Source organism: Diorhabda carinulata, chromosome X, assembly GCF_026250575.1.
Source record: "Diorhabda carinulata isolate Delta chromosome X, icDioCari1.1, whole genome shotgun sequence".
Lineage (NCBI taxonomy): Eukaryota > Metazoa > Arthropoda > Insecta > Coleoptera > Chrysomelidae > Diorhabda > Diorhabda carinulata.
This window is the reverse complement of record NC_079472.1, coordinates 8,115,412-8,126,999: the sequence shown is the minus strand read 5'-3', so window position 1 is coordinate 8,126,999 and position 11,588 is coordinate 8,115,412. Positions and strand designations below refer to the sequence as shown.

Here is an 11,588-nt window from a genome sequence, read left to right as displayed (position 1 = left end):
AAGCTGTGGAGGTCTGGTTTGCAAAGCAAGAAGAAACATTTTTTTGAAAGGTCTAGAGACGTTGCAGGTTCGCTGTAATAAATGTATCCAATTAAGAGGAGAATATGTTGAGTAATGAAATAATAAAATAAAATATTAATATTATCAGAGTTACGAAAAGAGAAGAGAATCTCGTATTTCTAGAAAAATATTTAAGAAGTGGGAGATTGCCAGAGTTTGTGAGTCTTACCCTAGGTACTAATGATTCAGTTTTACTTCTTCCATTCACTTCACCTATAATAAGGGAAATGCAGATATCAAAAATACTGATAACGCATAGGAGAGGAAAATCAATAAATGAGTTAACAAGCTCTGAGTCCTTCAGTGACCTCTCACCTTTAAACTACAGAACAGTAGATATAACAGACGAAAGAATGGGGAGAAAAATAATAGGTTATGCAAAGTTCCTATTGTAGAAAAATGAAAGAATTATATCATCAATTTCCATATAATCTATTATTACGAATTTTTCACATTAGTGATATTCTGGCAATATAAAATTATTCGTCTATTTATTTTATCATTATTTATCTACATTTGAGGCATTGCATCATTCATTTTTTGAGAAATTCTATCAGCCTATCAGCTTCTCTGAAGCCAGATTCTACTGCTCCATGGACAGTTGCATGATGTATTGGATTTGTAGCTTCACCAGCGAATAGAACAATAGGTTCTCTTTTAGCGTTGATTATTGGAGCCTGTAGACTTAGAATATCCGCTACAGACGAATTTACTGAGCTAAATGAGTATGTTCCTCGGAAATGTGGACTGGAATACCAATTGGACCTAAAAAAATTACTTTGAGACTCCAAATTTGGAATAAAATGTGATTAATGGTTAAATGTGTACTAAAAAATGTATCACAAGATATTTTAGTTGATATGGAAAAAAATATATCATAATAAAGATTTTGGAAAATAATATCATGTCACGTCTCGAACCAATTATCTTATTTCAACTTTACCATGTTATATAGTCGTCAGGATATTTGAAGAGTTTGAGAAACTTCAGATTTTTCTTATAATAAGCAAGAACAAGAGGCTAATTCCTATTACACTCGAGTAGTTCGTGTGGTGCCTACCGGGATGCCTGTGGATATTGATCTTAATTTTCTGTTGGTAGTAGTATTAGGGAAAGACGTGCCTTGGTAGCTGCTTCCTAAGGCCTGCACTTCTCCAAAGGAGACCTGATAAATTGGCGTTCTGGGCGTCTGCAGGCATATTAGTGTTCACTTGCCCAGCCTACCTGTCGAGTAGGTCTTGCAAATACTGCTATCTGTTATGCTCTAGGCTGTTCAAGTTTCTGGTTCACCGTGGATGGCCTACAAGTTGAATTGCTTTTTTTGTTGCGATGTATTTAGGCTTATTGTCTTGAAGAGGCTCACAAATTTTTGTAAAGTTACTTATGCTAATTCAGCCACGTTGGGACAACAAGTGACTTTGCGGTGATGGTGATATCTTATGTTTAGACAAGACCAAATCCTGAACGGCACTGCTAGCCTTCTTTGTATAATCAGCAGCCTGGGTCTATATTCCATTGAATCAGACTTCTTCCGCATCACTTCAAAATATTCTTAAGATCGATATTCATGGTGGTGATATGTGGCTGCTTACGCATTAATGTGTTAGCTAAGTTTATTGATTTGAACGATGACATCAGTGTGCTATCGTCGACGAAGTTATAGATGGGGTTTGTAGTTTTTTCGAGTATATCTGTATCTGTATAAGAGAGAGATAGAGATTAGGTGACAAGATGCATCCCTGGGGAACACCAGCATAGACCTCAAACCTTTCTGCGGTGTTTCCATTAATAGTGACCTGGATAGATCGGTCTTTGAGAAAGCTTCCAAGCCATTCGTGAAAAGGATACCTCGTCTGATCTTAATTAATTTAGAAGTTTTTGTCCATTGCGATTGCTCTGGATTTCTCATGTGTCTCTAAAGGTTTGGTTCATGCTTTAGTGACATAGGTCAGGAGATTCCCGGTTGATCTATCTGAAGATATCTCAAGATTTGTAAAGCGATGCCCCATTACTTCATTCATATTACGTACAAGAGTTCGAAGTATAGGAATTTGTTCAGAAACATATGGAACAACTCAAAGTACTGTAAAATGTTACAAACTGTGGTGTTGCAAATGAATTAAACACCGGGTTTACCGAAGTTCGTTTATAATTACTACAAAAAATATCTTACTAATTACATTTCTCTAAGAAAGTTATTTAACCGAAGTTTATTTTAGTAAAAAGCAGCACCCCATAAAAGTAACGAGTTAAAAAACGCTTTTACGTTAGTACGTAATTTTAATACTCCATTTGCCTTCGTTGCTTTAGAGATATTTCTGATAATGAGAATATCCAGTTTCACAGCTGCTGTAATACACTAAGAACGAAAATAAATAAATTCAATATTTTTAGACATTTATATAATTTTTTAATCACTCTATTGGAAATGTTCGTTGGAGAGAGGTTTTTACTTTCTTTTTTCATATTGAAAAATCTCTATTCCAGCTGGTGAATGATACAAGGCGCATCGAGAGAATAAAATTATTCCATCGATAACAAATTTGTACAGTTATACTTATTTTATTAGGAGGGCACCATGGAGGTTGAGTTGTTCCTTGTAACAGTAGACCTGATTTTCTATATTCTTTGTAAATCAATCTGTTGTCGATTAGCTCAGGTGGGTTCTCAAGTATTGTTATTCTGGTTTCATGCCTTGTCGACCCAGACCACTCTAGCCATTGTTTTCTTATATGTTAAACTCTATTTCCATTTGTTCAGTTTATTGAAGCAGTGCATATGCATTCAATACTTGGGTTTTTGGATAGTCGTTCACAGCCTAATTCCTATCTTCACAAACAAAAAAATTGTTTCCCCAATGTATAGTCCAGCACTTAAAACTTTTTGTGACCAAACACCTAATCATTCAATTTGCAACGAATGCTGTAACGTCAATAAACTTTCAACTTAATAACCCAATCATCATTGGTAAAAATGGGGTATTTTACCATCTATTTGTGAAAAGTTTTGCAATTAAGCTCTCACCCTCTTAAGCAAAATTCATATTTGCACATTGTGCGAAGAAATACTTGAAGAGCTAAATATCGTTTAAATGAATTGAATAAATAATAAATAGCACAAGTTTTATATACCTTCCTATTTTTAAATGAAAATTATATTTTTCTTCGATGAATAAACCCTTCGATGATAGACTAACCTTTGTTTTGTTCTATTTTGTAAATGAAAAAGTTTGTGAAATGAGCTGAGAGAACAATTCCATGAATAAAATAAAATATCGTACAACTTTTTTGTATAAGTGCCCAAATGCGAATTAGGAATGAAAATAAACTTCCTTTTGATATTCAAATAATCACACAACTGTGTCGACCATATTTTTTATACTGTAAACTGTAATTAAAATTGACACTTTTAATTGCAATTGTACAAAAGCTTATTTTTAATAGCCTTAAATAAATGAACAGAGTATTTTCGATGGATATTATTTTTTTAAAAGTTATATGGTAATCTATGAATGGAATTATGGAATTTTATCTCGCAAAACCCACCCTTCATCATAAAAATTGTTGAAATTGAACTAACAATTTAATGACTTGAAATAGTTTCAAACTAGAACGTGTTTTTTAGTGTATTTCATCCTAGTTTTCAATTTTATTGAGTTGCGTTCCCTCATTGCATAAAAAATGTGATAATCACACAAAAAATTTTTTCATTTATGCAAATCGTTTTGAAGTGTACAATGAAGATGAGAATAGGTTTATAAGTATATTTATGGTTTTCGAATGCATTTCATCCCTCAAGATACAACATCAATGTATGAAGAAATTTTTTTATACGTTGAAATTGTTACAAACAGTGAAATCAATATATGTTTTTAAGTGTCTATCATTATTGTCTACAACACCAGCTCTCGTTCATTAATGTTGTGAAAATTTCGAAAACAAGTTAAAATTATTTCAAACTTCCTATTGAGGATTTTTTGGAGTGTATGTTATCATAGTTTTTGGATTTAATAGAAATCGTGAAAAGTTCATTCTACTCCAATTATTTCTATAACTTTCTCAATTCTTAAGCTAATCGGGCCCTCAATACACCATTTTTGTCATGTCCTATACTTTTTTGAGATGAAAAGCGTGAGGGTGGGGTGGTTTGAATACTAGTTTGTTTTTAACTGTCTTCATGTATTCATCGTAGAAAAATATAAAATGGCTTCATAATATTATTTTTATTATTTGCAGGAATTATATTAAATTCTAATCAATTCATCAATAAAAAAATTCTTCAAGAATTGAGATGAATGACTGTCATTGTTGTCTACTTTTAAGTTCATCTGCATGAACGCTTGTTTTTAACCTGTCATGATCTCAAAGAAGTCTATTGAAGCACCGCGACTGAATTTCTTCGCACTGATCAACATCTTCTTTTGAGTGATTTTCAAATATTTTTCCCTGCCATATGTTCATGTAATATTAAATCTGTAAAGTAAGTAAAACTAATGCCCAAGTTTGCCTCCATCTCATGTATATCATATGAAGATATTGCAATATTTTCCACAGAGTCTCGTTGTTTTCTGGGAAAATAACCAATTTTGGACGACCTTCTTCATGTAGCAAAATGGGACCACGATTGAATTCGGATAACCAGCGAAGCACAGTATTGATCGGCACACTGCTGTTGATTTAATATCTACATCGAAACTCATATAAAATCGTCGAAAGAAAAGGTGCCAGATTTGATTCTATTTTTTTGACTAAGACAAAAGTTTCAAGTATCTGGAAACAACTCAAATAGCAGCCATCGGTATAAAAAACTCTCGAACCTCACTTTCTTCAACTTAGTTATGAACAATTTTTCGTAAAATATTCGTTCAAATATTAGAAAAAAGGTACAAAAACATACATTTTCTAGATAAAAATTGCATAAAAAAATTTTGGCTGGAAATTAACTCATCTATCAATTTCTGAGATTCGTTTATAGATTCGCAGCCTCAATAGATAGCCTCTAGGTTAAAAGTACTCATCGGCCCAGTAAAGTAATCAGTATTTTTCGAAGGAATTAAAAGCAAAATTTTCATCGGGAGCATATTTGGACAAGGACTTGATCATAATTTCTCTCATATCAAGTTGTATATATTCGACAATTACATAATGTACCTGCAATATATAATGTCTCAAAACTATTAACTTCCAACTTATTAGTTAATTGTGAACTAGTTTCTCAATTTGAAAAACTACTTCACATAATAAAAAAGAAAGAAAAATAAATTAATTTAGATGTGACTTCACAACCGACGATTTTCAAGAAAATAATCTCATATCTCACCGCATAAATTTTTGTGATCTAGGTATAGTGAATAAGTGACCAAAAAACTTATCCAAAGTGTACTCTATACCTTTGATCAAAATCTTCTCATCCATCTTCTCTATAAGTGGAACCAATTCCCCCGTAAACCAAACTAACAAAACATTGGAATCAGGTACTGCGACTATATTGTACATTTCAACAATCCATGATTCTCCATTCTAAAACACAATATATTGATAATCTTCAGCATAATACGAAAAGCATTAGAAATTGATAAATTCTATAAAAATGAATTGCATTCAAGAATTCTCATTTTAAATTTAGAATTTGATAGAATTGAACGAATTCTTTGTGATATTGTCTATCACCATTCAATGTGCCTCCCGTATGTACGGGTCCAATCACTATTTCACACCAAACATCAGCTTTTTTGGATATTATGTATGTCCTCCTTCCATCCAATGCAGATCATCATCAGGCCATAATCGGCAATTATGTTCAAGTAAAATGTTGCTTCTGAACACGTATGTTTACCAGAAGTGTTAAGAAAAATCGAAGAAATCAATTGCAGAAGACGACTCATTCTCCAACACAACAATGTGAGCTCTCACACATCATTTAAGACAAAAGCGTACGTAGATTTTACGTATCAACATTATTATTCGTATTATTGATAACAATAGTAGATATTGAATTTCAAACTTTTCACCTCTAACCAAGAAATTTAAAGAATGAATAATACAATATTTCATGTGGAATCTTGTGGTAAATGGTATTTTTCTGCTATTTCTCATGGAACGGTACTCCTTCATCCTTATCACTCTTTCGTATTTGTATTTCATCCACACTATACAGAATATTCTGGATGAAATCAATCAACACCAATTAACAATTGCCAGAGAAATTGCTAAGAACCTAAAAACTATCGAAAACATGAACAATATTTGAATTTTGAAAGACAACTTCATCATGTCACCTTCTCTTTCTCCGTCATTAAATTGAATTGCTTGCAACAGTTGGCTCAAAATGATCTCCATAAACTACTTGAATATGTTTCTCTCAAAATTATACAGTTCGTGTACGCTGGCCCAATTGTGAGACCTGTAGATAATAATTAGATGATTATTATCCAAACCATTGAATTAGTCGAGAAGGGCTGAAGTTTTATGTTAAATTTCAATCTGTAGTTACAGCATACCGGTATACTGAAACATACACACCTCAATTATTTGAACGAGCTGAACAATCAATTAGACCTAAGCTATTTCCATGTATTTTTGGTTTAAAAAGTGATTTCCAACATTTGTTATGAGATTCATTTGATTCTTATATTTTGCACGTTCACTGATTAAAACTCTTTTTTTTGGTCTGTTATTTCTTAAAGACTGAAAATAACGATGAAGTAGGTGTTGTTCTCGTTTCAAAATCTAACGGAAAATACAGATGGTTAGACCTCAACGATAACTCGAAATTCATAAAATTTGTAGTTTCCAAGTCAACGTACAATTGAACACAAAAATATTAATATTGACCTAAAAAATCTTACAGGCAGGCGCTGTGTGTCAAAATTCAAATTTTGGGATAATTATTTGAATTTTGTTTTTTCTTTATTGCTTTATTACACTCAATTATGTGTCAAAAAATGTCAATCTAATCAATACCTTGAAATAGAAGAACCATCACGTGTCAAAATCCCAAAAAACTGCTAACTATGGATCAATAACCAATGATACATCAATACACAAACAAAATATCAATTTCAAAACACTACGAAAAATATAACATAAAAAAACTCAATCTCGATGATCTATCAATACAACAACAATCGAAAGCCTTTTAGCGATAATATTCATTATTTTAATAGCATGTGTCTTGTTCAAATTCAAATCAAAAACCCACAAAAGAAAAAAGTCGAGAAAACCTGGAGAGGGCCCAAAAATCGAAAAGTCGATCCATACTTTTTGATACTTAAAGAGGGAGGAGTTATATACGCGGCTTATCAAGAAAACTTAAAAGCGCAGCAGAAACATTATACATTCTCAGAAATTCTTATTTAGCAACATATGTAGATAAATCTTATTTCTTGTAAATTCATCTTATATAATTCATTCCCTGTCAGATCTCTAACAATAAACTTGTAATTTCTTTAATAAATATATTTTTTAAAAACGAATTTTTCGTTAAGAAAAATAGAATCCGTTACTGAGAATGTAAAATCATAACAATCGGTGATTCAGCGATACTCAACAGAAATCTGATCAGCCGCGTCCGACGGAAGGTTAACTCACCACCAATCGGAGGTTATATATCTGAAGGAAAATATTGTTTCAGGAAAGACTCATCGTACTTTCGTACGGGCAGTTCCCTGCTAAATTTGTCGCATGAAATTATAAAAATCTTGTATATTGTCATGATTTTCAAGAAAGTATAAGAAAACTGTTACCGTATTTGTAGGACCATCAGGAAAATATTGCTTGGATAATACTCTGTCATTTTCTGTCCAAATTAAGTCAAAACCTGGTAAGTCTCTCCACCATTTCGTTTCATATTTCAAAAAGACCTTCATAACTGCCCCCATTCCTATTCTCTCTATAGCTAACAACTTTTTCGATGGCAATCCCTGTGGAAATAGAGTGGAAGCTTTCTCTTTCAATACTCCTAGTGACGGCGTGAATATCACGTGATTAGCTTGGTAGGTTGAATTATCGGAACAAACTATGAAAACGTCACTTTCGTTCGTAGATATCATCGAAACTTCTTTGTTAAAAAGTATTTTATCTTCAACCGGAAGGGACTCCTTTATATTAGGATATTTTTTTGTCAGGACATCTAAGAATATTTTATAACCATGAGTACCCCAACCCAGTGTGAAATAACCATCACAGTCTTCATACTCCGAGTCATATGAAGCATCTTCCCACGAGAAGCATCCCTCCAAACAAAGTGTGACATGACGTAAGAAATCTGAATTCCATTTGAAAATTTCAAGTTTCTGCTTATCGTTACTATATCTCGTCGATATTTGCTGGTTGTACCTAAAAATTTTGAAAAACTTTTCAAATTAATGTAGAGCAAGTTAACAAGTACCGTAGGAAGGACAACCTTTTGTTTAAGGAGTATCTATAAATATTTTTGTTATTTATTATAGGTCGTAATGTATTGTTAGTTGGTGTTCTTAAATTACTCTCTCATTTCTCTTACTACCGCATCATGGAGGATTAATTGGTTTTCTACGTGTCACCTTTTATGTTTCTTAATTTGACAATTTAGTTAACTACCCAAATACCTTCCCATATTTTTCCCGTTTTCAGATGATTTTCAAAAATTTACTGGTTACTTCTCATATTTCTGATTGTGGTTTTTTGTTCAAAACAATCGACTCGTGTCGTATTCTATCATTAAGGCAAGGCACCAGCATAGTAGATGTTCAATCGCCTCTTCTGGTCCGTTATACTGCTTGCTATAATTGTCTATTGTCACTTCCCATTTCTGGATTAATATAAAGTTCTGCCATTACTACAATGGTCTTCTGGATTTAGTGTTTTGTTTATTTGAATATTGTTTCGTTTTCTAATCATTGATGTTGTTAAATGTGATCTTAATATAGTGTTACCAATTTCATAGAATCCAATATTCTACAAATTTAATTAGAACTTGATAAATTTTTCAAAATAAAATGAATACCATTTGAGATATTTCAACTTTATTATCGGGTTGAAGTACATTCACAACATTTATTAATAGAACTCGACTTCGCTCATATGGCCACTGCAGGCACGTTTGCAGCGGTTGATTCGTTAGACCCAATTTTCCATGACTCGGTCACATATTTCGACCGAAACCGCTACTATTTCGCATTAAATGTTGGTTTTGAGCTCTTCCAGCTTGAATTGACATAGCCCAAAAGAAAAAAATCTAGAAGCGTTAAATCGCACGAACGAGGCGGCTCATAGACTAGTCCATTTCTTGAGATAACACGCTCATCAAACTTGTTTTTCAATAAATCGATTGTAACGTTTTCTGTGTGGCTTGTGGCGCCGTTATGTTGAAACCACATGCTGTCCAAGTCCATATATTCCAATTTGGGCTAAAAATAATCAATAGTTATGACGAGATAACGATTATTCACAGTAACGTGATCACTATCGTCGACGAGAAAATATAGCCCTATGATGCCGCCGGCATGCAATCCGCACCAAACAGTTATCTTTCGTGGATGAAGTGGTTTTTCATTACACATGCGGCGTATCTTTTCCAGAGCCCAATTGGAGAACGTACGTCGCTTTGAATGGTCCATCGGCTTCAATTCTTGAGAGAGACTGATCTTGTATAGGTGTAAAGTAAGATCCTTCTGCAAAGTTAGCCATAAACTGGTCTTGGCGATGCCTAACTCTTGAGAACGCCGTGAAATTGACAGTAACATCATACAACGAATATGTAGATACTAAATTGTTACAGCCTGTCTACTAGGTCGATAATTACGACCGAAAATCGGATTTGATGCTCTTAAATTAGCGGCCACCGACACCGAATTTCTGTAGTAAATTTTGAAGATTTGCCGACGTTGTTCGTTCGTGTACTTCACCATGATGAAAAGGTTATGTCTACTGAATAAACAATGACAATTCGATGTTAAGTGAGAAGGTGCTTTCACAAACTTAGTTACTATATTCGCAATTTGCATAGGGATGAAATGTTGAAAGAGCAATTAAAAAAATTGTCAAAATCAGTATTGCACGCTATTCCCAATCTATTGGGGATCTCAAATGATTAATTTTTTTGAGGCTGAATATCAAAATAAAGTATTGAACAACTCAGAGATAATGTATGAAGAAATGTATATTACCACTTTCCAACAATAGATGCCATGCTTTCGTTTGTGGAGCCATTATACTCGACATTATACGCATCCACGGCCAATTGAAACAGTTCATTTGATAACTCTTCACTGATATTTTGTCTAGAAGACAAATACATTTGCGTTGGCACCTCGTCACGATGCAATAAATCAAGTAGATTCCTCTCTTTCAAAATTTCGTATACCGTATTATTTTTTTCGCCATGACACCATTCTGCGCCCAACTCTATAATTGTGCCATCAAGGTTAACTGTGTTTATTCTTCCTCCTATTCTTGATTCTGCTTCTAGCACCAAAACATCGTTAATATCATTTTCCAATAATTTTGATAGGGCTGCTATTCCAGATGAACCTGCTCCGATTATTATCACTTTGTTTTCTTTCTTACAATAGGAAGAAGGAATTGAAGCACTTAGAAATAGCAAATATACTGTGAACATCAACATCATATTTCTAAGACTAATTATTAAATTATTCATTAGAAAGTTCACTTTGAATTGATAACCCGAGTTATCATAGATTTGAAATATCAATTATGTAAACCAAAAAAGAAGGAGATATCAAAAATACGAAGTGTAATCAAATGAAATGGCTTATCACACAATGTAACAAAGTGATTTCTTTCTTTTTTAGTGGATTCACAATACGTATTCATAATTCGTCACCTTAAAACTATTCCACATATTAGAATAATATTGTTATATCTTGTCAGGCTTATTAGTGAAAAACATTTTTCGATTTTTCTCAAAATTCAATGAAGTATTGACAAAAATTTTTATTCTATATTCATATATCATGGAACTATCAGCTTTTCTCTTAGAGTCATTGCCTTTGAAGTCTTCAAAATGTTTTCGAGTCTGCCCAATTGCACATTAAATCACCTTACCACTTTGATTGAAGCTTCATTTCAAAACGGCACTTTTCCCAATTGCCCTAAGACGGCTATTATTATACCTCTGCATAAAGGATGAGATGAAAATTAAGCATCGAATTATCGCCCAATTGCACTCCTTCCTACGTTATCTAAGATCATAGACGGATTGGTGAAAAATAGGGTTTCATCATTTAAATATAAAATACTTACTACCGATCAATTTGGATCTTTAAGTAACAATTGCAAGAATGATTTCATATTCTCCCTTCTTAATAATGTGTACTGTAGCATAAACAGCTATCACTGCACTGCAACAACTTTTTGTGATTTTTCTAAGGCTTTGTGTTAATCATAATATTTTAATCAACAAATTGCAGTATTTCGGTTTCAGGGGAACACCTCTCGCATGGCTTAAGTCATACCTCACCAATAGAAGTCAGCTTGTAAGGGTTGATACAACGATGACATCTTGCGAGCCAATAGAATGTGGAGTGC

At 33.2% G+C, this 11,588-nt stretch overlaps 1 protein-coding gene across 2 annotated transcripts; it reads right to left on the bottom strand.

The window, feature by feature from the left end:
• Positions 1–473: 473 nt before the first annotated feature.
• Positions 474–10,729, bottom strand: LOC130902772 (uncharacterized). Of its 2 annotated transcripts, none has more exons than XM_057815056.1 (4): positions 10,208–10,729; positions 7,805–8,396; positions 5,380–5,579; positions 474–825 (listed from the first exon to the last, which is right to left on the bottom strand). In XM_057815056.1, exons 1-4 carry the CDS (start codon positions 10,696–10,698, stop codon positions 594–596), a joined length of 1,515 nt encoding a protein of 504 aa, XP_057671039.1. In that variant the 5' UTR covers positions 10,699–10,729; the 3' UTR covers positions 474–593. The 2 variants fall into 2 exon arrangements, with proteins under 2 accessions (XP_057671039.1, XP_057671040.1); XM_057815057.1 differs by having other exon boundaries at positions 5,450–5,579; positions 10,208–10,692.
• Between the last annotated feature and the right edge of the window lie 859 nt (positions 10,730–11,588).